Raw genomic sequence first — 27,627 nt, 5'->3', positions numbered from 1 at the left:
ACTTGGATAGTAGGGGTATGAAATGGACCCCTTTTTCCATAGGAATCATTTTAACATTGATTCCTATGGAAAAATCGGGTCATCGCATCCGATGGTCGCATGCGATGCGATGCGATGCGATATCGCATCGCATCGTATCTGATTGTATGCCTTAACTTAAGGCATACAATCAAAAAATCGGGCGTCCAGATAACTCACAAGTACCGTTTAAACTGATTATACATTAATGTATGGTTTACATTATTTGATCTGACCTGTTTAACCCTTGCAAACTACAGCTACTTTGTCCATTCAACCAAATCTGTTGCCAAAATGCCTGTAGGTCAAAGAAAATTTTTGGTGTGTGATATGTAAGTGACCCCCCTGTGCGGGTTTCAAGTGTCATACTGTTTGACCAACGCTGTTAAACCCTTGGTAGACACCAGCTACTTATTCAAAATGATGACATTTGGGACCCATGCCCACTTTAGTGCCCGATTTCTGCCCAAATCCTTGCTGGTCAAAAGAAATGGCAAGTGGGTCATATGTACGTGACCCCCCTGTGTGGATTTCAAGTGTAATATTTTTTGACCAACACTGTTTAACCCTTGCAGGACAACAGCTACTTATTCAAAATGATGAAATCTGGGACCCATGCCCACTTTAGTGCCCTATTTCTGCCAAAATCCTTGTTGGTCAAAAGAATTTGCAAGTGGGTCATATGTAAGTGACCCCCCTGTGTGGATTCCAAGTGTAATATTTTTTGACCAACGCTGTTTAACCCTTGCAGGACACCAGCTACTTATTCAAAATGATAAAATCTGGTAACCATACCCACTTTACTGCCCTATTACTGCCAGAACCCTTGTTGGTCAAAAGAAATGGCAAGTGGATCATATGTAAGTGACCCCCCCTGTGTGGATTCCAAGTGTAATATTTTTTGACCAATGCTTTTTCAACCTTGCTGGACACCAGCTACTTATTCAAAATGATATCTGGGACACATGCCCATTTTTGGGCCCATTTTCTGCCCAAATCCTTGTTGGTCAAAAGAAATTGCAAGTGGGTCATATGTAGGTGAACCCCCTGTGTGGGTTTCAAGTGTAATATGTTTTGACTAACACTGTTTAACCCTTGCAGGTGACCAGCTACTTATTCAAAATAATGACATCTGGGACCTATGCCCAGTTTCGTGCCCAATTTCTACCCAAATCCTTGTCGGTCAAAAGAAATTGCAAGTGGGTCATAGCAGGTTTCAAGTGTCAAACTGTTTGACCAACGCTGTTTAACCCTTGCAGGACACCAGCTACTTATTCAAAATGATGACTTCTGGGACCCATGCCCATTTAAGTGCCCTATTTCTGCCCAAATCCTTGTTGGTCAAATTAAATGGCAAGCGGGTCATATGTAAGTGACCCCCCTGTGCGGGTTTGCAGTGTAATATTTGCTGACCAACGCTGTTTAACCCTTGCAGGACACCAGCTACTTATTCAAAATGATGACATCTGGGACCCATGCCCACTTTACTGCCCGATTTCTGCCCAAATCCTTGTTGATCAAAAGAAATGGCAAGTGGGTCATATGTAAGTGACCCCCCTGTGCGGGTTTCCAGTGTAATATTTGCTAACCAACGCTGTTTAACCCTTGCAGGACACCAGCTACTTATTCAAAATGATGACATCTGGGACCCATGCCCATTTAAGTGCCCTATTTCTGCCCAAATCCTTGTTGGTCAAAATAAATGGCAAGCGGGTCATGTGTAAGTGACCCCCCTCTGCGGGTTTCCAGTGTAATATTTGCAGACCAACGCTGTTTAACTCTTGCAGGACACCAGCTACTTATTCAAAATGATGACATCTGGGACCCATGCCCACTTTACTGCCCTATTACTGCCCAAATCCTTGTTGGTCAAAATAAATGGCAAGTGGGTCATATGTAAGTGACCCCCCTGTGTGGATTCCAAGTGTAATATTTTTTGACCAACGCTGTTTAACCCTTGCAGGACACCAGCTACTTATTCAAAATAATGACATCTGGGACCCATGCCCATTTTAGTGCCCTATTTCTGCCCAAATCCTTGTTTGTCAAAAGAAATTGCAAGTGGGTCATATGTAAGTGACCCCCCTGTGTGGATTCCAAGTGTAATATTTTTTGACCAACGCTGTTTAACCCTTGCAGGACCCCAGCTACTTATTCAAAATGATGAAATCTGGGACCTATGCCCACTTTAGTGCCCTATTTCTGCCCAAATCCTTGTTGGTCAAAATAAATTGCAAGTGGGTCATATGTACCTGGCCCCCCGTGTTGATTTCTGCAGTCAAATTTGTGGTCCAAGATTCATTAACCCTTGTAACAGTGATTGTCCTGAATAAGAAGCTGGAGCTCGAATAAGAAGCAAACTTCAGCCTCGTCAAATTCCAGCTCTGGTTTTCCTTTTACTTTACTTATTGCGCGCTGCAATCAACAGTTCATGGAGAGGAAAAAAGCAGCGCCTCTCCCATTGGTTGCCTGCGGGCCCCGCCCCGCTCCGCTCCGATGACGGACAGCTCGGGCAGAGCGTGTTGTGGGCGGATCTTTATATTCAGCGCGGAAGTCAGCGGCGCCGGACACGCGGTGAGTGGTGGTTGTGGGCGGATCTTTATATTCAGCGCGGAAGTCAGCGGCGCCGGACACGCGGTGAGTGGTGACTGGAGGGAGGGGCTGCTGCTGCTTCATCACCGTTATCGGCGCGTGACTGCTGTGGTGGGTGAGCACAGGTAGCGGGTTCCGGCATAACGCCGCAGTTATAGGGACATTGCGTGTATGACGCTAGGCAGAGTCCAGGACTCCATGCTGTGTCTGGGTTTTAAAAGGGTGGGGACGTTGCCTGTAGCAAACAATCAGCCTCTCATTTTATATAATGCAATTCGTAAATGGTAGCCAGAAGATGATTGGTTGGTTGCTATGGGCGATTTCCAAAGTCTTGTTGAAAGGCTGTTGCATCTCTGCTCATTAAGGGGTGTGTAATGTATATCACATCGCTGCCTCTTATTTGGGCAGGGGGCACCTGGGTAAACCGATTATAATTAGGGCTGGACATCGGCACATACCTCATAGATGGTTGCCATCATTGGCTTTTAAAGCAGGTAGCATTGATGGTTATAAAACATTCTATCACCCACCATCGATGGTTCCTGCTATTGATTTGCCGCTCATGCGCAGAGCAACGGGACTGGCCAGGATGTGCACGCATGCACAGAAGAAACTAACTATCCATCCAGTTTAAGGATCTTCTCCCTCCCGGCAGGGCGGCCCGCTCGCGGCGATGCTGTTGAATGCAGCAACACTGTGCACACGCAACCCCCAACCCAGGGCTGTAACTAGTGGGGGGGGGCTGGGGGGTCACGCGCACTAGGCGCTGGAGGGGGGGTGGCACTGTGAGGTCCAGGGACAGCCAGCGGAGCTCCGGTGACAGGCAGCGGGGTTCCGGGGACTGGTGTAGCCGCTGTAGCTGCAGCTTACTTTCACTCCGTCCGTCTCCTATTAGCGCTATTTGCCGGGCGGCGGGAAGCACTGATGACTTTGAAAAGACTTGCCGGACGCTGATTGGCTGAATTCATCCAATCAGTGTCCGGCAAGTCTTTTCAAAATCAGCTTCCCGCCCGGCACATAGCGCTAGTAGGAGACGGACGGAGTGAAAGTAAGCTGCCGCTACAGCGGCTACACCAGTCTCCGGAACCCCGCTGCCTGTCACCGGAGCTCCTCTGGCTGTCTCTGGACCTCACAGGGCCTCATAGTATGTGGTTGGCGGGAAGCAGATTTTGAAAAGACTTGCTGGATGCTGATTGGCTGAATTCAGCCAATCAGCGTCCGGCAAGTCTTTTCAAAGTCATCAGCGCTTATAAAGGCAAATAGCGCTAGTAGGACACAGACGGAGTGAAAGCTTTTGGGGTAAAACGGGGAAGTATCGTCTGGGCAGAAGGGGCGAGTTGGGCTGGCATTGCTGGGGTTTAAATGCTGCTTCACTAACACTGCACTTTATCGTGCGATTGAATGACCCCCTATGGGGCTCTGTGTACTTTGGAGGGAGATAAAGTCCCACCCAGTCAGCTCCTGTCATGTTACGGGCTGAAAAATGACAGGATCTGTTTGGCTGGTACTTTATCTCTCATCTAGGGGGTTATTCAGGTTGATTCGCAAGGCTGCGAATTCGCAGCCTTGCGAGTCCACCAAACCCCGCCCGACGAATGACCCCCCGCCGCCCCCTCAAAGTGCGGCTTCGCCCGAACAGCTGCGAATGGATGTTTTGCATATTGCATTGCTCGGGTAACCGCCCACATCTTTTGATGGTCACCGACCATCGAATGATGTTTAGCGTGCACGCATATATAAGTGACTTTTCAGTTACTTACATTTGCGTGCACGCTGGCGTGGATATGGGCGGGCAGCTGACATCCGGTGATGTCAGCTACCCTCCCCTAACACCCAGCGTTCTCATGGGAATGCCCATGGAACGCTGGGCATTCCCATATGGTAATGGGGCAGCCCGGCGCCCCCCGCCCATCTCCGGCCCCCCCCCCCCCCCCCCACGCCGGCATAAGTGCGTGCACCCGGCAACCCGAAAGGTCGCCGTGGGTGCACGCACCATACGCCTGCACATGCGCAGATACCCGCCTGCGCAGACGCGCAACATCGGTACTGCGTGCGAAGTACGCAGTACCGAATTGATCTGAATGAGGCCCCAATGCTCATCAAATAAACCCCATTATCTTCACTTTATCTCTCCCCATAGCTAAGCACATGACCCCTCTTTTCCCGGTCACACACACACTGATACCCTATTCTTTTGGTAGAAGACATATCACTGTTTATCTTGCTGTCCCTCTCTGTTTCCTTATGTTACTGCCCCCTTCCCTGATAGGTTGCAATGTGGACTGTGCGCTCTGAGTCCTGATGTTACCGCCCCCCTTCCCTGATAGGCTGCTATGTGGACTGTGCGCTCTGATTCCTGATGTTACCGCCCCCCTTCCCTGATGGGCTGCTATGTGGACTGTGCGCTCTGATTCCTGATGTTACCGCCTCCCCTTCCCTGATAGGCTGCTATGTGGACTGCGCGATCTTATTCCTGATGTTACCGCCCCCTTCCCTGATAGGCTGCTATGTGGACTGTGTGCTCTGATTCCTGATGTTACTGCCCCCCTTCCCTGATAGGCTGCTGTGTGGACTGTTCGTTCTGATTCCTGTATATTTGCTTTCCGCGGCCGGGTGATGCCGCCTTTATATGACGTTAGCCGGTAACTGTTTCAGTTTTTTTTTTCATTTTATATCCTTATTATAGTAACTTTATAATGACCTGAGAAGGTTCCACCCTGCTACCGTCACTCATTACAGCCCATCATTACTGATGGTTGGAGCATCATGGGGCGCAGTAGCCCAGTGTTCAGGTCAGATCTCAGGCCAAGCCGTGGTATAGATTGTGTGGCTGCAGCACCAGTTCATCCAGATCATGATATTACAATTAGAGGTAGGGATGGACATAGGAAGCCCACCATCAAATGATGGCTGGGATTCCACCATTGAAACATTCAATGCGATGGTAACTAACCATTGCATCAAAAATATTCAATGGTGAAAATAAGTTATATGACTAGCGCCTGCGCAAAAGTCTGAGCTGGTATAAAGTTCTGTGACCTCACTGTCTCCTCTGAATCCTCCTGATGGTGTGTCTGTGGTGTGTTCTGTGTGTGAGTGACTGCTCTTGCTGCAGGGTGAAGTCTGTGCTCTGATTGGTTCTCGGAGTCAGTGTGGGCCCTGGTGCCTATCAGCAATCCTACAGAGGGGCGGGGGACTAAGCCGGCTCCTGACTGAAGCAGAGAGTCAGACAGCCACCAAGGAACCTAGGAAGTTTCCCTGAAACAGACACCGCTAGTGGGAATTAGAAAAAACAAGCCACCATCGGAACACCATCAAATGATTAGCATTCGATGGCGACAAACATTGAAAGGGCACCATTAAATGCCCAAAACACTACCATTGGAAGAAAAACATTGATGTTTCTGAAATATAGACCATCGACGTCCATCCCTAATTAGAGGTCTATCCAGGGATGACTTATTCAATCTTCCGGTCATTACAGTAGCTGTATAAACTTATATATAACATATTTTACTATCATTTAGATGGCACCATAGGATTGTCAGAGTACATAACTATTTAAAGCTTCAAGACCATATAGAACTAATACAGGGCATACTAACAGTGCTGCATTAAATGGCACTTAGCCGAGGGATTTGTTGTGGTTGAGGGTTAACATCCTTGCGGTCAGGATGCCGGTGTTCAGTATACCAATGCCGGCATCCCAACTGCCCTCACAGTGCCAGGACTCCAAATTCATTAGGATCCCCATCGGTAAGAATGCGGGGATAGCTAGTGGCCAGCTGAGGAAGGGGAGTGGGTGGTTAGGTTTAGGTACTAGTAGGGGGGGGGGAGACATAAGGTTAGGTTTACGTGGTAGGGTGCAGGGGTTAGGCACTAGACCAGGCATTCCCAACCACGGTCCTCAAGGCACACCAACAGTGCAGGTTTTGTAGATATCCAGACTTGAGCACAGGTGATTTAATTAGTACCTGAGTGATTCTGATTAAACCATCTGTGCTGAAGCCTGGATATCACAAAAACCTGCACTGTTGGTGTGCCTTGAGGACCGTGGTTGGGAATGCCTGCACTAGACGTTAGGGTCCGGAGGGGGAGGCACTAGCAGTGAGCGTCCAGGGGGTGGGAGTTGGATACTAGAAGGGAGGGTTTGGGGTGTAGGGGAGACGATTAGGGTGCCTTCCGAGCCCTTGTTGGCATTTCCACTATCGAGCTGTAGGGGTTTCTATTATGACCGCCGGAATCCTAAACGCCGTTCTGGTGTAGGTATCCCATGTAATACCATTGGCGGGAGAATGGATAGAAGAGCACATGAGGAGAGAGGGCCCTGCTTGTGAGAGCGTGCGCCTCATACTGTACATACAGGGCGATGTAACTCAGCAATGTGACTGGATACTTGGTGCATGCGACGCCCCAGGCAGGGAAGAGGAACTGCAGGGGGTTTGAAAGACTCAAGGTGCTAAAATGAACACTAGATGACATAGAAAATAATTAGCAATTTGGGCCCGATTCCGCCTTGGGCCGAGAAATGTTCCCAAATCGCATGTGTATGACCAGAGTCGGAGGTCAGACCTGCAGAACATAAGATAAATTGGAATCTGACCTGTCAGGGGCTCATGGCGGGTGCTTTCTAGCACCAGTAACGTATAGTGTCCGAGTGCTGCCGTACGTACGTGCCAGCAGGTGTGACCTCCGAGCAGGAGGTTTGAAAGAAGAAAAAAAAAACATTGAAAAGAATGGGGGCTGCTGATTGGCTGAGAGAGCTAATCAGTGCTCGCCCATTCTTCTGAATGGTTTTCTTTCTTTTTTTTTTTTATTCTCCTGCCCCCACTGCTATACATGCGATAAATCAATGTAAACAATGGCACATCAAGTTCCAAAATCGCATGTGAGCCTCCTGGGGAGCAGCCAGGTGGACCACGGAGGTATTGGATGCAGCTTCTCCCTTCGGAGAAGTAGCACAGGGGGTTATTTTGGTTCATTCTTTCTTAGATGAACAAAACCATGTGCACTGCAGGTGGGGCAGATGTAACATGTGCAGAGAGAATTAGATTTGGGTGGGGTTTTACTTCAAAGTGAGATCTATATTGCAGTGTAAAAATAAAGCAGTCCGTATTTTCCTTGCACAGAAACAAAATAACTCCCCCAAATCTAACTCTCTCTGCACATGTTACATCTGCCCCACCTGCAGTGCCCATGGTTTTGTCCATCTAAGAAGGAATTTGTCAGAAAGAATGAACGGGAATAACTCCCGCAGTGTGTGGGGGCCTATCATCCTACTTAATACTTATTATAATTAACTGTAATGGGACCTCTCATCCCCAATGGCACAGCCTCCACTGTGGGTATTTGTCACTAACTATATATATTTTCATCCAGTCAGCCTGGCACTCATTGGAAATGAAAGCAATTACCCGGGTGCCTTCTGGAGGATCATGTAGTCGCTGGCGCATACACAGGCAGCGCCACTACATGGGATTTTTCAAAGTCCTTTTAATATCCCTATGTTTCGGGGGGTGAAACCCCAGTTTTCAAGGTGTACATGTACGGTTTATGTACACAAGGAAAACGGGGTTTTCACACCCCGAAACATCGGGATATTAAAAGGACTTCGAAAAATCCTATGGAGTGCCGCTGCCCAGCACTGAGGTCATCTGTTCCATTCCCACCATGGCCCTAACTGTGTGGAGTTTGTATATTCTCCCCGTACTTGGGTGGGTTTCCTCACACACAATATGAAAGTGTGGCGGTGACAGCTTAGAAGTTACAATGCATTAAGTATAACTAGGGTGTTGTACTCATGGGCATCCTTCATTTTGTGAATGGCACACTCTGTGACCCCCTCCCCTTCCCCCGGTCCGGGCAGACTAGGCTACAGCCGGCTCTGATTAAAATCCACACCTCGCTTTTTAATTTTCATTAAAATGTAATGTATGAGAGTAAATGCAGACGCTGGACCTGTAACGGTGAAATAGCCTATTATAAATACTGTGCATTAACTCTTAACGAATAGTAGTGTAAGATTAAATAGATCTCTTCCTTTTCAATATACTGGTTAAACACTATTAATGTAGTGCCGCCTCTGGCCTCCAGGTGTCACTATAACCCTGCTACTGTATATACAGTATATGATTGTCCTACCATAACCAAAAAGTGTGTGAATGCAGTATAACCTATTCCTGCCAGTCAGTGCTGCTGATGTCTCACCCAGTCACCTGCATTAATGTTATTTATATAAGCGCTAACATTATATGCAGTGGTACTAATCTGTTAGTTGGGCGCCCAATTAGCATACGTACGGTAATTTAGGAATATCGCATCGCATGGGCCATTTTAAGGGCGATGCGATTTTCCTATGTAATTTATTCACTGCTCTCTTAGCCCCGAGTGATCGCATTGCACCTCCTGTAAAATCGCATGGGATTTTATAGGGTGTACGATGCCATTACAGTAGGTATACATTATTTATACAATAGCATTGTATGACATACAATGAGGTTTTATGCGCCCACCCCCACTATCCACGCCACCCCGAAGCGTGGCGAGCGCAGCGGAACGTGTCCTCCGACCTTTTCATACCACCACTATCCACGTCGGCGTTGAGTTGATTTTATTATAGTGTGGCGAGCGCAGTGAGTCACCGTGCCCGAAGCGCGGCGATTACTTTACATATATTCCGCGTCCACTCGCCACGATTCGGGCTCGACGTGGATAGTGGGGGTATGAAAAGGTCTGAGGATGCGTTCCGCCACCGCTCGCCACGCTTCGGGGTGGCGTGGATAGTGGTGGGGTGCCTAAAACATCATTGTATATCATACAATGATATTATTGTATAGCTCATTTAATGGCATCGCACACCCTCTAAAATTGCATGCGATTTTGCGGTAGATGCGACCCCCGGGGCTAATAGAGCAGTGAATAAATTACATAGGAGCATCGCATCACACAGCCCTTAAAATGGCCGATGCGATGCGATTTTCCTACGCAGAATAACCCACTAAGCAAATAACTTAGTGGGCGCCCAACTAACATATAAGCACCTATGCATTGCATTACATTTGCATTAGTCTCCCCTGGAGTCACTTACAGTATAAATTACTGTAGGATTCGCTGATTTGAATTCTCCTATCCTGGTAACTATGAAGTGAGTCACGTTTGGAATTTATGGACACTGGGACCCTGGTGGTTGAATAGATTTATCCAGCGTGCTGTATATTAATCGCCGGGGTGATAGCGATGAGCTGTCGCTATGGAGGAGCAATCCGGTGAGATCGCTTAGAACATGCCCAGGGATTGCAACGTGTGTGGGCACCATTGGGGTGCATTATGCTTTCTATAGATATTATGATCAATTGATGCTGTTTTGCTGTGTTATTTATTTTTTTTTTTAATTATTGTAACGCAGATCAGACCGTGCTTCACATTATAGCAATCCTTCCAGAAAGAAATACCAATCAGTGACGCAGAAGAAGATTACCCTGGAAACGTGAGCTTGCATTCCAATGTACGTCCGCTACTTGTGAGATGTGTCATTGCTGGTATGACCGTAGTCCCCTGTTTGTGTTACCGGTAGCTGAGAGCAGCAGTACTGCAAATAAGGGAGCGCCGTGCTTTGGGGGAAGGTTCATACATGTGTTAGGCACACGTTCTCTTCTGGAACCAAAATATGACAAACTTATTAAACTCCTGATTGATTGCTCTCCTGTTGTTCCAAATCCATTCCAATCTGTTCTGTTACCATTGTCGGATGCTGCTAATCGGTGACAGCTGGCAGAGGGACGTCTGTTTCCCCATTGGCTGCGTTCTTGTTTTGTTTATTTAATTCGCACCCGTTGCGTTTATTAATAGGGCGTTTGCAGATTCTCTACATTTATTTTGTGAGTTGTAATTGCACTGAATGTTTTAATTGAGCTCGCAGATCAGATTGTAGATCTTTTCCCATACACTGCAGATCATTTCTCCATCGTTATTATGATGAAAATCTGCCGCAACCTAACTCCCTTATACAGTCTAAGGTTCCGGACCATCGAATGCCAGATAATCGGTGGTGTGCTACGTGAAAGTCTTCCAAAATAGAATCTGCACTTTGGAAAAAAAAAATATATATATATATAATTTGTATTTTTTTTTTAAATAATTTTTATATTGAGTGTGCATTAGATGCTCCCCCATTTCCACAGGGCATATGAAACTGCCCCCAATCAGCTCTGCATTTAGAAAATAAGCTTTAAATGTTCTATCAAGCTATCCCATAAATTGTTTGTTTCTGCAGAGTGCTGCGCCATAGTCCTAAAAATGAAAAAGAAAGGGTCTAAAGCCAGTGTAAACCGCAGGAAGTCCAACAATCCTCAGCGGGTGTCTGCAGCCTCGGCCGGTACATCTCAGGGTAAGAGGAAGCGTCTCTTATAAATAACGAAAGCTAAAGGAGATGCGCGGGACTGAGCTCGCTGTGGTGACCAGTAATGTGTCCAGCGCTTGGAGACTGATAAACTCTGTTCTTTGTCTTCTATCTAATTTAAACCAGACACGAGACAGAGAGTGCCACCACCCATACGGAGGCGGTACCGCCCAGGTACTCAGGCACTGATGGAAATACGCGAGTACCAGAATTCAATAGTGCTGCTGATCAGGAAGGAACCGTTCCACTGCCTGGTGAGATGGTGTTGCCTGTTCTGCATCTAACAGTTCTGTGCTCTGCTAGTAATGTCTGCTTTTTCTGTTTAGGTGGGAGAGATCTGCATGAAGTATTCCCGCGGTGTGCCGTTAAGCTGGCAAAGCCAAGCGCTGATGGCATTGCAGGAGGTAAGGCTTATTAGCGGCGTAACCGCTCGCTGCATTCTGTTTGGGATAGTCTTAGAATGATGTCTTGTACTAAGATCAGATGCGGCCATGTATACCTCACCCATATCCTGGCCGTGTTCTGCTCTGTATACCCCATCACGTGTCACTAGAATCAGCGCTAATGATCCATCTCCATCATAGCCATCGGTTGCGATTCGGAATGGTTTAAAGCACCAGCAAACAAGCTGAAACTTAACAAATCCTCAGGTTTTTTGAAAAAATCTGTGGCGCTACTATAATAGGAATTCGCTCGTCCTGGGTATTTGGGATATTTCCCCTATCCCTAGTAAGCGAGAATAATGAATGTAAGATATACTCAGGATTTTAGCGCTTTCCTTACGGACTTTAAGAAATTTCTACTCCAAATTTTTATAATATATATAGGCAAGTAAGAAAAATAATCATGTACTTCCCTTCCAGATGGTGTAGAGTCCTTTGTCTATTATCTTCTGTATATGACTCCTCAGTTGTTTTATATGAAATGAGAGACAAAAACATACACCATCCAATGTGTAGATTGGTTTACACAAATATGAAGACATTTTTCAATGATGGTTTTTTCAGAAGTGGGTTTGAACAAATGCGTACCCAACTCACTTAAAAAACAGCTTTACACACATATAATGGTATCTTTGGGTTTAGGGTAGCATACCCGTACTCACGATGCGATCAGCTGTACAACACGACAAAAGGTATCTTTCTCCCGGGGACTTGGATCAAACAAATTTTATTCCACAATACAGCTCATTGACAAATATATAGATAAAATACCCAGGATACAGGCAGTGTCAATACCGGAGACAACACTCAGGTACCCAAGGGTCCGGACCTGGGACCTGTGTGGGCCTCCAATCTCACAAATACCTGCTTCTCTGGTGATAGAACACTAGTCCAGGATCAACATGTTTCGAGAACTGAGTCTCTTCTTCAGGTTCCTGGCTAGTGTATGCTTATGCTCTTTATTTATACCCTGTCGTCCCAGGGTTTCCGGTTCCGGTTTTCTAAAACCGTAAGTGCATCTTCCGTGTATATAATGTAACAGTTCCATTGAAAAAACTCCTCTTACTGCGCCAGGTAGTTCCTCTCCCCCCGTTTATAATGAATTTAACTAGACCGCTTGTCTCGAGATGTCAAACCAGTCAGGAGAAGACGCGGTGTCCTCCGTTCTTACAGCCGTGATGGACGTCACTTCCGGTCCACGCGGTTTTGCCAGAAGGAGATGTACGTCTTTGTAAGGGTTCCCCGGCGTCTCTCCGATTCCCGCTCTTTTACTCAGAATGTTTGTAGTATTGTATCCACGTGTTCAACATCTTCCACGCCCATATATTTTCATCTTTTGGTACTGCGTTATTGGAAATCTTCTGTTTATAGGTGTCAAGTATAAAGTGCTATTGCGTTGATTCTGAGAAAGATATGGATATTAGTTTCTTCCTCTTAATGGGCACATTTATAAATACATATATGCAATAATAAAAGGTTAGGTCTAGATTTCTGGGATATGGAGAATTCTAGGGATATGGATTTAGAATTGTAAACATAATGTATAAAAAATTTTAAAATATTATCTGCGCAGGGGCTGGAATATTTTAAACTGGTTAAAAACTCCAATAAAATCAATTATAAGAGATTCTAGCCCTACATCATATATAAATAAAATACAGGTAAAAAATTCCTAAGTAAAACTTCCAGGTAAAAATATTTTTTCTTTTTTAGGTAAAAAAAATTTTGGGTAAAAATTTTTTGGATACAAAAACTAAAGGAACCACTTAAGTTCAAAATCGTGGTTTAAACCAAGCGGAGTTAGAGTTTTAAGCTTGTAGATGAGTTTTATCCCAGCTCTCGCCAAATTTTCTTCAATATTTCTGCTTCTCCAGCTGCCCAGAATTTTTTGTAGGCCCACAATTCTGATAGAATTTGTCGAACACTGGTGAGTCTCTAAAAAGTGTTTCGACAAGTGGTGTGTTGAGGCCTTTCTTAATATTCCTGAAGTGCTCAGCAATTCTCGTTTTGAGAGGCCGTGTGGTCCTTCCTACATATGACAAACCACAGCAACATTCAATCAGATACACCACATTTGATGTTTCACAAGTTATAAAGTCTCTGATCTTAAAGGTGACATTATTGACCAGGACCTCTGTGGTTTTTGACAATATTGTTGAGACTTGTTTACACCCGACACATGAACCACATCGATGAAACCCTTTTGTCCGTACCAGATTCTTCCTCTCTTCTGGGAGTGCACTGCATACTAGAGGATTTTTTGAATTATTCGATTTCCTATAGACAAATTTCGGTTTCTTAGGAATTAGATTCTTCAATACAGGGTCTTCTTGTAGCAGATGCCAATGTCTATTAATAATTTTTTCGACTTGCTTGTGGTTCCTGTCAAATTGTGTAAAAAAAGCAAACTGAAGAGTATTGGAATCTTCTGTTTTCTTTTCGCTAGAGATCTGCCTATCATTTCCTTTCAATATAGTGTCTCTATTCCTTTTCCCAATTTCTTCCATGGTTCCCAGGACTTCCAATTCTTCATATCCCTTCGTTACAAATTTTGATGGAGTAAAGTTTCTGGGTCACTGCAGTTCCTCTTTAGGCGCAGGAACTGGCTCTTGGGGACTCCCTTTAGCCATGGGCGATGATGTTGGCTGTCTGTAGGTATGAACGTATTAACGTCGGTAGGTTTGTGGTAGGTTTTAGTGTGTAGTATTTCTCCCACTGTGTATATGGTAAGGTCCAAAAAGTTCACTGCCTGTTTACTGATCGTAAAGGTGAATTTAATATTATGGATGTTATGATTTAACGACTCAGTGAATTCCTTCAGTTCAATTTCTGTTCCCTCCCATATTAACAACACGTCGTCAATATATCGACTCCACTTGACGAGTTTACTACCCCAAGCTATGCTATCATAAATAAAATCTTCTTCCCATCGGGCCATGAATAGATTAGCATAGCTTGGGGCGAATTTCGTGCCCATGGCCGTCCCTCTTAACTGCAGGAAATACTTCCCTTCAAAATAAAAATAATTGTTATGCAGAATATAACAAGCTGAAACTTAAGCAGGCTGGCCGTCTGCTTCACACACCTGAGTACAACGGGGATCTGCAATGCCTTCAAACTTACAGCGGCGCGCCCATGTTTTGCAGAACGGTGCCGAGTTTCACCCTCTAAACATCGCAGCATGTCGGCAATCCTGCAGCCAATGGGGGGCTGTGAGCGACATCCCAGGATTGGGTCTGTGTGCAAATAGGCACATAGTATTTCTTCTGCGGCAGACGTCAGGGGCCAGAGGGATTACATTGGGTAGAGAGTGAGGTCACGACCTTTCCAGCACCAGAAAGGATAAAACTTCTAGATTGCCCAGAGACAGCCCTGGCTCCTCCCTCCTCTACCCCGCCTCCTAGGCTAGCTTACTTTCAGTTTTGATTGTGCTGGCAGGAGCCAACACGCATTTTGAAAGGGCTGCTGTTAAAGCAGCTTAAACTTCGTTTTAAATTTTTTTTTTATTCTTATTTTTACACTGACTGGAGTCAGTGACAGAGCAGCAGCGCCGGGGGTCTTTTAGACCCCTGCACTGCGCTCCATCACCTGGGACCCGGCAGCCCAACACCACCCACGTGGCTCCCACAAGCGGAGGTGTTCGGCTGGCTCTGAAGCACTGGAGAGCACAGCCACGACGGGGACCGGGACATCAGCGGTGAGCACCGCTTACAGGTAACGCGCTCCCCGCTGGGAGCGCGCGCGTGCGCATTTCTAATGGCGGCTGAGCAGCTCGGCGAGGGGGATCGCCGGGCTGCACTAGCAAGCGGCAGAACCGCCGCCTCTCGTAGTGTTGTGCACTCTGTCCCGCCGGACCACCAGGGAGACTTTGAGTGTGGGCAGTGGCGTCGGTAAGTGGGGCCGCCCGGCAAGCGCCGGATCCCCGCCATTTTACCGGCGCCACATGAGTCATTTAATCCCGGTGGCCATTTGCTAGTAGGGTGAGGGAGCCTCTCCTCACACAGCCCCTCTCCCGGAGACAGGAGCTAGGATGTACCCACGTGGTTTCCAGCCCTGATCTCTTCCTGCCTGCCTGCTGCATAGTGATAGAGGGACACGGAGAGCACTTTGCCAGTCCGGGGTCCACCTCTTCACAGCCAGGCCATTTGGGCAAATCTCCCCTGTACCTCTCCTACTGGAGCACAGGGTACAGTACTTTATGCTCCTGCCGGCCTTTGTGCTTTGCGGAGCTCAGTGCCACTTTTATTATTATTTGCATTGTGCTATGTCTCATAACTGTGTTAACACCATCACTGCATGTCAGAAGTATAGGTGTTAGCTGTACCAGTTTAGCTGCCTCTTGTACTATCTTAGAGGACAGCGATAGTGACACAGGGACTCCTATATTGGTGTCCTGCACTCATTGCAAGTCCGGCCAGCCTGGGCATATGAGTATAGCCTAATGGCGCGGCTACCCTTTCAAAAAGGGACGCCATTGTAAGGACGTAGCTGGTCAGGAGGGGAGCTTACCGCAGGGTTTTGCTCCCAGAGACCATAACACTTTCCCAGCTATCACGCGGTTCTGCCAGGGCTGTGCTCAAGCTTGTCCTGGTTAACTGCATATTGAATGCAGTAGCTCCCCCAGGTTCTGTGATCAGACAGTGGGGTTTAGAGCATAGTGGGACAGTATTGGGCTGTATGTAAATTAGGTCATAGCACTCCTGTGTTATATACCATGGTGTTGTTGATTGGCCTGTGGCAGCTCATCTCCTTATACTGTCTCTCTTATCCAGTGATTCTATCTCTGGTTACCTATACCTACTCTCTCTCCCTGTGTGTGTAGTGTATATATTGTCAGGTGGAAAGTGTATAACTCAGTTTACATTGTCATCTGAGGCATGTGTCTGTGGCCTTCCCTGATGTATTTTTCCTCTGTGACATAGAGATCGTTAGATTTCTGCAATAAGCCTCTAATTGTGCAATGTGTATCTGCTGGCTGACAAAATAAAAACCCCTTCTTGCTTTCTTCAAGAAAGATACTGTGTTCTCAGATTACAGTTTATGGGGGGACAGTTTGCTGCCAGCTAGGTCATACAGAGGACAGCAGGAAGTCTTATACCCTGCTATCAGAGTGACACAGAGGTCACTCCATTAATCGAAGGCAAGGGCAGCAATGTCTAATGCAGATAGCATGACTTGTATGTTACTAACTCATGAGTTAGCAAAGTTTTCCATAGCAAGTCAATTAGAAATCACAGTGTGTGCAGCCATTACAGTTCTGGTCCAGACACTTAAGGCCCCCATACACTAGCCGATTTTGGTCAGATTTCAGCCAGATCAGTCGGATCTGGCCGAAATCGGACCAAAATCGGCTAGTTTTGATGTCCCCTCAGATCCGATGCGCGGTCCCGTGCGCATCGGATCTGCGTCGGGTGGTCGGACCTGCTGCACGTCCGACCACCCGACTTGGGACCTAGTGGGGCGGCGCTGCTGCGGTAGAGGGAGCAGGGGGGGCTGGGGACACAAGCGGCATAGAGCCGGGCAGGGGGAGCCGGCTGGAGCTGTCAGTGTTGAATAAAAAAAAAAAGCCCATACAATGCATGGGCGGCCTGTGATTGGCTGAGCGCTCTCTCAGCCAATTGCTGACTGGCTGAGAGAGCGCTCAGCCAATCACAGGCCGCCCATGCATTGTATGGGCTTTTTTTTTTTATTCAACACTGACAGCTCCAGCCGGCTCCCCCTGCCCAGCTCTATGCCGCTTGTGTCCCCCGCAGCGTCCCCAGCAGCGGGGGACACAGACGCTGTCCCCCACAGCGTCCCCAGCAGCGGGGCACACAAACGCTGTCCCCAGCAGCGGGGGACACAGACGCTGTCCCCCGCAGCGTCCTCAGCAGCGGGGCACACAAACGCTGTCCCCAGCAGCGGGGGACACAGACGCTGTCCTTCGCAGCGTCCTCAGCAGCGGGGCACACAAACGCTGTCCCCAGCAGCGGGGGACACAGACGCTGTCCCCCGCAGCGTCCTCAGCAGCGGGGCACACAAACGCTGTCCCCAGCAGCGGGGGACACAGAGGCTGTCCCCCGCAGCGTCCCCAGCCCCCCTGCTCCCACCTCTGTAGCCCCCCCCCCTGCTCCCCGGGTTTTTTACATGTGATAAATCGAGACGATTTATCACATGTAAAAAATGGCACATCAAGTGCCAATCTAATCAAGCTCCCCCGGGGAGCAGCCGGGGAAGCTCAGGGGGAAGTCGGGGGCGACTTGTCCTAAGGACAAGTCACCCTAGTGTATGGGGGCCTTTAGTGTAAGACACCTCTGCTAACTTTTAAACCCTGTCGGAACATAGTCCAGGCCTGTTTTACCCTAATAGAGCAATAGCTCAATCAGCAACGCTCCCGTCTCTTAAGTAGACAAGGCGCACGGCTATAAGGATTCAGTCCCCACAATAGCAGGGGTTATTTCATGTTCTGACCGGGCACTATGGCAAACGTCACCAACGGTGCACTCTGAAGTGTAATTTCTCCACAGGATAACCTTCGGTATTCCTGGTCATTGGAAGTTGGAACATTGCACTGTCACATACATAGCTGGTTGTGGTGTGTAGGCACAATACAATCCAGTGTGGGATCTGACTATGTAGTCGGATTTACATTCGGATCACATGCATGTAACATGCAGATCGCACATTTGAGATAATTTGACTTAGTATTCCTCCTGGCCTCTAGTAGCCTTGCACCCCAGCGGGGTATCATTTTTGGGAGATGCAGCTGTGGAGGTGCAGTACGAACTGTGTAATGGTTAACATTACTACCTCACAGCACTGATGTCAATCTATATTCATACCACACTGGATATGCCCAATCTCGTTTGAGATCACATGGGAACACCAGCTGTTGTAGATAACATGGGTTCCATTCAAACAATGCCATAACCCTAACTGTGTGAAGTTTATGTATATTCTCCCCGTAATTGCGTGGGATTACTCCAGGTACTCCCGTTTTCTCCCACAAACAATTCGATTTGTCATTTCTTATGGTTCTCCTTTAAGTTATGTTAGCGGAGTAACACTGGCTGTAGCTTTTATAATTAAAAGCTAATATGGCCTTGACTATGCATCCCTTCAGGGACGCAATCTCACTTTGGTAGAAGTTTTACTGGTTGCCAATGTTGACGGCCTTGTTCATTTCAGCGCCACCATATGCTATATACCAGTGGTTCCCAAACTGTGCGCCGCGGCACCCTGGGGTGCCGCAGCGATGTCACAGGGGTGCCGCCACAGCCTCATATCTTTTTTTTTATTTTATTTTTTAATGCGAGCAGGCCGGGCAGCTTGTAGGAACTAGCCGGCACCAGGAGGGGGGGAGTGAGTGCACGGAGCAGGGACTGGAGCGGCGGCCTGTGCCGTGTCAGCGGGCGGGCAGGAAAGTACGGAACTAGTAGGCGCCGGGGTAATGAGTGCGCAGGGAGCATAGCGGCTGTCTGTGCAGAGTAAGCGGGTGGGCAGCCGCAGTACGGAGTGAGCAGGTACCAGGGGGGAGGAGTGCGCAGCAAGCAGAGAGGCTGCCTTTGCATTCCGTGTCAGCAGGCTAAAGCAGGCAGTACGGAGCTGGCAGGGGGGGGGGGAATGAGGACAGTGCTGCGCTGTCCCCCTCCCGCCGGAGCTTGATCAGCACCCACGGTCAAGTCAGAGTTCACAACTCCTATCTCTCCCCCAGAGATAACCCTGCAACTGCGGGCAATCATGTATGTATCCCCCCACCGCCGACCAATATGTGTGCTACTTTGTGAGAACGCCCCTTTCTTGATGTGAGACCACACCCCTTTTGTGTGCCACACGCCAAAGACGCACAGTGGGGGGAAGGAGGGGGGGGTTAGGGGAACTGAGTTCCACCACCTCTCCAGGGCCACTTTAAGCATTGGTGGCCGGTGTTGTGCGGCATGTGCTCTGGACAGGGCTGGATGCATCACCAGGCCCGTGAGGCACAGGCCTAGGGGCGGTACCTATTATGGGTGGCAGGCTGGGACCAAGGACAGTCCTCCTGCCTCATGCTGCCTGCCGTCCCCAGGCGCAGCACCCGGACAACATGGACACTCCATCTGTCCGTCCCTAACATACAACCCACCACCAGCTCCAGAGTATCCGATCACAGGAAGAAGGGGAATTTTCCCTGCACGTGGCACTGCCATCTCCTTTAACAAACACGAACGGACTCTCTCACTAATATTTCGTGCAGCAGACACAGCGGTTCCTTTCTACCTACATTTGAAATTCCCTGACGCAGGGTAACCCTCACCTCACAGAGCTGCAACAATCAGCGGGGCTTCACTACCCCCTCCTGGGAACCAAATGACCCCACAGAAGGTGCTGGAGGTCCAGCCCAAGGTACAGAGGACTGGGTCATGCTGGCACAGGGAGCCATATGTGCTGGGCTGCACTGCTGCAGCAGGGGGGTTGGGGGGCGGGCAAAAATGTTGCGCCTAGGGGCGGTCTGACCCCTAAATCTGGCCATGGCTCCGGACAGTACAGGGGGTGTAACACACTGTGACTGGAGCCAGACAGAAAAGGGCGCGGGTGCTAGCTGACTGAATTGCGCTGGAGTGGCTAAGGAGTGCGCTGGGCAGGGTCCTGATGACTGATTGAAGTCCTGGCTTAAGAAGTGAGTAAAAAATGAATGTTATACTGTATGTGAGATACTGATACGGTGAGAACACTGGCCACAACAGATCGCTCAGCACGCAGCGCTAACACATTGCTGTGTGCTGAGCTATCTAGCATTGCTAAGTGTGTAGGCCCCTTCACATGGGTATTTTTTCAGGTTCAACCTGGGTCTTAAATCATAGGTCGCTGACAATGCTCTCCAGGGTCGGCGACCCGGGATGTAGGACCCGGGTTGACTTCACTCTGAAGAAATACCCGTGTTATTCAACAAATTACCAGGAAATGGTGTGAAAGGGGGTCAGAATGCACCTGGATTGCCAAGTCACAGGTCTGAAAGGGGTATTATACGATTTTATAGGGAAGAGAGGACAAGCTGATAAGCAGGTGGGGCAGGAGGGGCTGGTCTCGGTGCATGGATACACAGGAACCTTTTTAGATTGATTTATTCGACTGCAAAAAAAAAGAAAAAAATATTTTTTACAAAGCTTTTTTTAATTTCTTCAAATGGATGAAGGTGCATTTGACCAGTATTGCACTGAAAAAAGATATAGGGGAGTATTCATGTACTCCCCTATGCCTTTTTCCAGTGCAATACTGGTCAAATGCACCTTCATCAATTTAAAGAAATGAAAAAAAAAAAAAAAGAAGCCCAGGCTTTGTAAAAAAATTATTATTTTGGTTCGATGCAATGTATACATTTGGTAAGCAGCAATTCTTGTATACTCACCTTTCCGGCATACCAATATGTGGTATCTGGGGCTCCAGCGGCACTGTCATTGTTTTGACCCAATAACTTTAAAAAAGTGACAGTTCGGTAATTATTTTGGCTTAAGGGTGCCTTGAAAAGTCATAGAGACCCCAAAGGGTGCCTTGGACTGAAAAGGTTTGGGAACCACTGCTATATACCAATATGTTGCCTCTTAATCTGTACGACCTATTGTATAGGGGTACATGAATGCATATGTTTATGCTTGTAGGCATTTGTGTATGTACATGTGTATATATATACATGTACATACACAATATATATGTCACACCAGGGGGCTTAGTCGACAAGACTGAGACCTCTGGTGGGGACCTGGACCGGTACCTGAACCGGGGAGGTTGGAGAGGACCCTTGCGCATGAACTGCGCGACAGTGCACCCAGAGCCAATAAGCAGTCAGAGGTAAAAGTACAACCAGATTTATTATGCAGAAGGTTGAGTTCATGCAGATTGCAATACTTTACAGATGTGATGAATGGTATCGATGGTGGAACATCGGATCCGGATATCGGATATGGAAGCTGTGGGTCCGGAGTGACGGACGGAAAGCTGGAGCTTGACTGTGGGTCCGGAATGACGGACGGAAGCTGGACTGGAGATCCGGAATATCGGACTAACGATGATGATGTGGGAACATCGATGGTGGATGATGCTGGAGCATCGGAGGACCAGAGTCCCGGAGCTAGGCTTGGTCGCTGGGCTGTAGAGGCAGGATCACAGGCGATGGAATAACCTGGACTTCACAGGAGATGGAATAACCTGGAATACACTGCAGCATGGAAGACAACACCAGCAGAGAAATACACTTGCACGGAGACAAGGACAGCTGACCATACACTGGAGACAACTGAAGCACTAGCAATGGTTCTGAGAGCTCCCTGCATACTTATACCCACTGGGTGGCCAGGATTGGCCGGGCAGGTATGACAGGGAGATTGGACAGTACAGACATGTGACTGGGAAGAACATGGCAGCCCCCATGTCTGCTATGGCGGGAAAGTGTGTTTGTGCACGCCATGCTGGATACTGGGAGCAATGGCGGCGGACAGGTGGATTGCCGTGCACTGGGGACTGTCACTGGGAGACAGGAGAGCGGTGCGCCGCGCAGCCGCGGACTCAGCAGCGCTGAGAGGAATGGAGGATGGCAGCGGTGATGGCGCACGGCAGACAAGACACCGGCAGGGATGACGTCTGGACCGCAAGCTGAACCTGCGGAGGCACTTAGCCGGTAAGAAAGTCTGTCTGACAGCTCGGATCGTGACAATATATATATATATGTGGATATATATAGCGGTGCTAGGTCAGCATTCTCGCTTCTTACATTCAAACAGCGGTTCGATATAGTTTCCTGTTTGTTTGTTTTCTAATGTATCTACATACACATACATTATAACCAAAACTGATCCTTTTGGTAAATCCGTGTTTTATACACGCAACAGTACATCTTAAGGCATAGACTGGATAATGCTATTATGGAAAAGATGCTTCTGTCTTGAAACCTAAGTGAAAAAGACAGTCCTGTGGGATTTCTGCAAGGTAGAACCTTGGTTTCTAGGTCACCCTGTGCAGGTCCAGTCGGGTGATGCAAAAAGGGTGGTTTGTTATCAACCACTAGGGTGACACTCTGAGTGGGCCTGGCTATGAGCCTACGGCCACACCACCCTGAACACGCCTGATCTCGTCTGATCTTGGAAGCCAAGCAGGGTCAGGCCTGGTTAGTACTTGGATGGGAGACCGTCTGGGAATACCAGGTGCTGTAGGCTTAGGCCTCCCGCTTCTTCCAATGGGTGCAGCGCAAGATCCCGGCCTTGTTGGCAAAACTATACCGGCAGATGGACCCTCCCTTCGGAGGTGTTCCTGTGGTTGGTAGGCCATTGGGGTGGACCAATGGTGGATTGATGGCTTTGCGTCACATTTACCAGGTCACCCTGTATGTGTCCAGGTCTCGAGACCCTGCAGGTTACAGAGTCCACGCTCTGTTATGTCAGTCCAGTGGCTATTCGTTCGAAGGTAGGCTTTTCCCCATTTTTGCTCCTCCTCAAAGTAATTTGTACATTAAAAGTGGAGGTGGGGGCACCTTAATCCAGGAGAATCTGGTTCTCGGATCTGTGAACCCTGTTAGGGGTCTCTCTTATCTGTCTGCCTCTGGGGCCAGAACCGCTCACAGGGCTGTTAAAACAACCTTATTAAGAGCCACGGGATTGAATTCAATCCCAGAATTTACCGTTTGTCTAGGGTTTTGTCCTTTCGGTAGAAGTAGTGGGGGCTGGCCTCCGCCTGTTTTCTTTAAAGGAACAGGGCTCGGCTCTCTCCTTTGTATTCCACAGCCTATGAGCTTTGTGGTACGATCCCCGCTCATTCTGGCAGGGGGTCCTGCAGATCCAACCTCTGGTTGTTACAAACATGGTGGTTTGATAAAATCTTTCTCTGATTCTTTAGGCCCTTTAGGGCTCTTTACAGGCTAACTGGGACAACAGTTTGCCTGTTGACCGTTGCTGCTGGGTGTCTGCCCGGTAGGCTCTGTCAGGTCAATAGCCCTTCATGGTCTTTCATTCTCATAGAACGGATTCTTTGAAACATTACTTTACACCTCACAAGGTGGTTCCTGAATTTCAGGTCATCCAGGAGATAGTGATCCCTGCCCTTTGTAGGCCGGCGGTCTCTCCTAGGCAGCAATCAACTGGAGATGGTCTGTGCTTTGCACGTCTATGTACATCACGCTGTAATACTTTGGCCATCTGACTCTCTCTTTATCCACTAGAGAATTCATAAGAGGGGCTGGTCTGCTACCATGCAGACTATTGCCAGCCGATATCTGCGGTCGTTTATCAAGCAGGATTCCTTGTTCACCTCACTCCCTGTTCTTGCAGGGGTACGGGCTCATTCCACTACATCTGTGGGTGTGTTTCGGGCTTTTACAGGTGGTGCAACGGCAGAGCAACTTGGCAAGGCGGCAACTTGGTCGTCTGCCAACGATTTCTTCCATTTTTTTCCGTTTGTTATGTTTGCCTCTCAGAACTCGGCATTCGGCCAGAATATACTGGCCGCGGCACAGGCGCGTCCCCACCCTTAGGTGGCTGCTTTAGGACATCCCAATGTAATCCCTCTGGCCCCTGACGTCTGCCGCAGAAGAAACTGAGATTTATGTCTTACCTGTTAAATCTCTTTCTTCGAGGACGTCAGGGGCCACAGGGATCCCTCCCTGCTGCGCCTGCTTCATGGTATTGAAGTTCATAGTTCCTCCGTTGAGTGAACTTAGTTAAAAGTTCCTTTGTTGAGGTACTTATACATGTCACAGTTATGGTTCCTCTGTTGAGCAACCACACACACATATATTGGTTGAATGTGTTACTGTATGGGTTTCTCTTCCTTCTATCTTGTCTCCTGCCTGGCTTTGGGAAAAACTGAAAGTAAGCTAGGCTAGGAGGCGGGGTAGAGGAGGGAGGAGCCAGGGCTGTCTCTGGGCAGTCTAGAAGTTTTATCCTTTCTGGTGCTGGAAAGGTCGTGACCTCACTCTCTACCCAATGTAATCCCTGTGGCCCCTGACGTCTTAGAAGAAAGAGATTTAACAGGTAAGACATAAATCTCAGTATCCCATACAGGCCACTTACTGATGACTTCAGTGGGCATGATGCCCGTGTTCAGCCCCAGTGCAGTCTCACTGTACCAGACAACCCCTATATACACCACTATAATTAGAATTCCCAGCTCAGCTCCGAGCTCATTAGACAGACACGCATTACACAGCGACCTTTCTCAAGGCATAAAGGAATGTTCAAAACCAATACTCCTGATAACACTGTTTGTTGTGAAGACTTAAACAGACGAGCGATTGCTGGATTAATAATGCAGACGCCATATTGGAGAGTGTGAGTAGTGCGCACACCCACAGATACGCGTGCTACTCTGATGTTCGGAGATCGTCCCTCTATTGTGAGATTTCTCGCAGTTCCCTGCTGCAAACTGGGAGCGGGATAAGGGGGGCAGGATAGGCAGGTTCCGGAAACGGGGGGCGTTTTCTGAGAGCTCCCAGGTCTGGATCTTCCAGCACAGATTTCCTGGCCTCTTCTACAGAACAGCTTGGGCCAATATGACCAGCCTCGGGTTCCGTCAGATTGACCATGTTTTTGTGCAGTGATCCGTTGCAGCAGTGGATCACAGAAGTCGGTAGGAGGTGTTTATTGACACAAGGGGTGAGATTTAATAGGATGAGAGCTTCAGAAAGTGAGAGATTTGGTAAGAAATCTCCAGTTTTTTTAAAGCGGCAATCATTTACACTGCAGAACCAGTTGGATTTTGCAGTGTAAATGATTGGCGCTTTAAAAAAAAAATGGAGATTTCTTACCAAATCTCTCACTATCTGAAGCTCTCACCCTTTTAAATTTCACCCAAGATACCTCCTACAGCACTACAATTAGTATTCTCTAAGGCTGTGTACACACGGGGGTGATTTTGTCTATTATCGCGGGAAATATGGTCGCTGAGCGACCATATTGCCCGCGATGGGAGTGTGCACCGGCGATATATATCGCCAGGTGCGCGCTCCCGTTTTCTCCCCCGTAGTGATCGCTGGTCGCAGGAACATGCTCCTGCGACCAGCTGATTTCCAATGCTGGGCTCCCCCGGCAGTTTATTTTTCATCAGCGACCATCTCTGGTCGCTGATGCAAACGGGACACTGAGCGGTATATCGCTCATCGCGAGCGATATATCGCTCAGCGATATATCCCCCCGTGTGTACGGGGCTTATGTCACACAATCGAGGAAATTACACAATGAAGATAAAGGCGCAAAGCGGAGGTAAAAAAAAGTAGCAACACAAAGTGCAAGTACGCAGCGCTGGGATTGGGCTGTACGTATGAGGGCATATCTGTGTGAATGAATGATTAATAGCGGCCTACAGAATTTATGTGGAAATAAGATCTGTTTGCTCTGTTTGACCATGTATTGCCTTTCAGTTTCTGTGTCTGTAACTATTTATTCTTATCTATGAATCTTATTAGGGATAAGGGTCTAATTCATCATGAATCGCTAATCTGAGAAGTAGGTAGCCGCCACCCAGGAAGAGGAAACACCCCGATTACTGCTACCCCCCCGCAAATCTATACGCCAGGACAGGCCAGCCGGTGGCTCTCCAGATGTTGTGAATCTACAAATCCCAGCATGCCTTGCCACAGTTTTAACACTCCCTTATAGAAAAACTGTGGCAAGGCATGATGGGATTTGTAGTTTGACAACATCTGGAGAGCCACAGGTTGGCCAGGCCTGCTATACGCAAATCCCGGAACATGGAAGAGACTAATCTGTGACTGACACAGGCTGAACGAGGCCAGTGCTGATGTCACAGACCTGCAGGGTTTTTTCGGACCATCCAGAAATAGTCTGGTTTTCACCCCAAAACAGCAGCTTACCGACGGTCAATATCCAGCTGCATTGTGTTTACGATCTATACGTGTTTTCTGACGCTATTTTTTCCTTGCGCATTGTGTACGGTCTAAATACGCAGTCCGATAATCACTCTGCTTTGTGAATAAGTAGCGATTCATGCTGACTTAAGCCCGAAGTCCCTTTTCCTGTGTAACCCTCCGGTTTCAGTGTAACCTCTCTTTCTTAGGCAGCTGAGGCCTACCTGGTATGGCTTTTCGAAGACGCTTACTTATTCAGTGCCCGTGCACAGAGGGGCACACTGCACGTGAATGATATTCAGCTCGCACGGCGAATTAGAGGGGGCCACCTCGGACTCGGATAGCACGATGTTCAAGTTTTCAGTTTCACGTTTGTTGTCGATTGTGTTTTATTCCCAGTTTATACACCGTCGCAGGAGGTAATTTATGACCTCTGATAATCCTGTTGCAGAGCGCGGACATCGAAGCTCTGGGTTTTTGTCACGTTGACATGGAGGTTTACTGTTATTCTGCAAATTGATATGGTTATTACTTGTTTTTTTAACCTGACAATAAAAATGTTTAAAAAAAAAAACAAAGTTTATAGAAGTAATTAACATATTGTGCATTAATCTTATGAAGCATCTCCCTTGTGTATCAACTGTTAATGTGTGCACTATAACAAACCGGTGGATAATGCAGTTGTTACACTATATTCGTTACCTTAGCAACGGCTAGTTGCCACTTTAATTTCAGCACTGGTTAGTTCAGTGTGTGTAAGCTCTTTCATTCACAGGCTATGGGAACTGGTTGTAAACCACATTAGTATATGAATAAACTTTGCTCACTCCAGGTACAGTGACCTTAGCAGATTTTAACCCTTATACAGCTGTATGGAAATGAAGCCCCACACTTAATACACTGTGTGATTATCGCAGCTGATCACAATTTAAACATACTATCAGTCGCATCAGCGACTGTATCTCTTAATGAGAGATTTATGCAATATATGTCCCGTTATAACCATAGGCCAGTTATTAATACACAAACCTTAACAATGCATATGCGCTTGATTATGATCAAAGCTGACCCTGCCTCTGAAACGCTGATACGCTTGCGATTAAGTAATGGAAGCACACACACACTGTATTATTAGGATCACGGATGCAAACCCGTGTGATTATAAGTTTTTATTGTCCAAAGTGGACACAAAAGGTTAACAGAATATAGGATATATATATATATAAACTATGAACCTATACAATACAGTTAATACATGAAAAGAAACAGAGTTACATAGATTAGCAATGCAGATTCGGCTAACATACACGACTGGCACAAATAAGGAAATATATCAATTACCGTCAAGAGAAGCAATTACCACGGCCGGA

General features: G+C 47.6%; 1 protein-coding gene and 1 non-coding gene across 4 annotated transcripts; both read left to right on the top strand.

The window, feature by feature from the left end:
• The first annotated feature begins 2,598 nt into the window (after positions 1–2,598).
• LOC146036753 (histone H3-like centromeric protein A) lies at positions 2,599–26,815 on the top strand. Of its 3 annotated transcripts, none has more exons than XM_083160642.1 (6): positions 2,599–2,655; positions 10,016–10,114; positions 10,883–10,996; positions 11,135–11,262; positions 11,335–11,412; positions 26,467–26,815. In XM_083160642.1, exons 3-6 carry the CDS (start codon positions 10,906–10,908, stop codon positions 26,599–26,601), a joined length of 432 nt encoding a protein of 143 aa, XP_083016768.1. In that variant the 5' UTR covers positions 2,599–2,655; positions 10,016–10,114; positions 10,883–10,905; the 3' UTR covers positions 26,602–26,815. The 3 variants fall into 3 exon arrangements, with proteins under 3 accessions (XP_083016768.1, XP_083016769.1, XP_083016770.1); XM_083160643.1 differs by lacking the exon at positions 2,599–2,655 and adding an exon at positions 2,665–2,725; XM_083160644.1 differs by lacking the exon at positions 2,599–2,655 and adding an exon at positions 2,669–2,721.
• LOC146039460 (5S ribosomal RNA) lies at positions 22,498–22,616 on the top strand. The gene has a single exon (XR_014462963.1). It is a non-coding gene; the product is annotated as a 5S ribosomal RNA (ribosomal RNA).
• Positions 26,816–27,627: the final 812 nt, after the last annotated feature.

This window comes from Crinia signifera, chromosome 9 (assembly GCF_055691185.1).
Source record: "Crinia signifera chromosome 9, ASM5569118v1, whole genome shotgun sequence".
Classification (NCBI taxonomy): Eukaryota; Metazoa; Chordata; class Amphibia; order Anura; family Myobatrachidae; genus Crinia; species Crinia signifera.
Note: the sequence above shows the minus strand (reverse complement) of the source record. Positions and strands in the feature narration are given on the sequence as shown.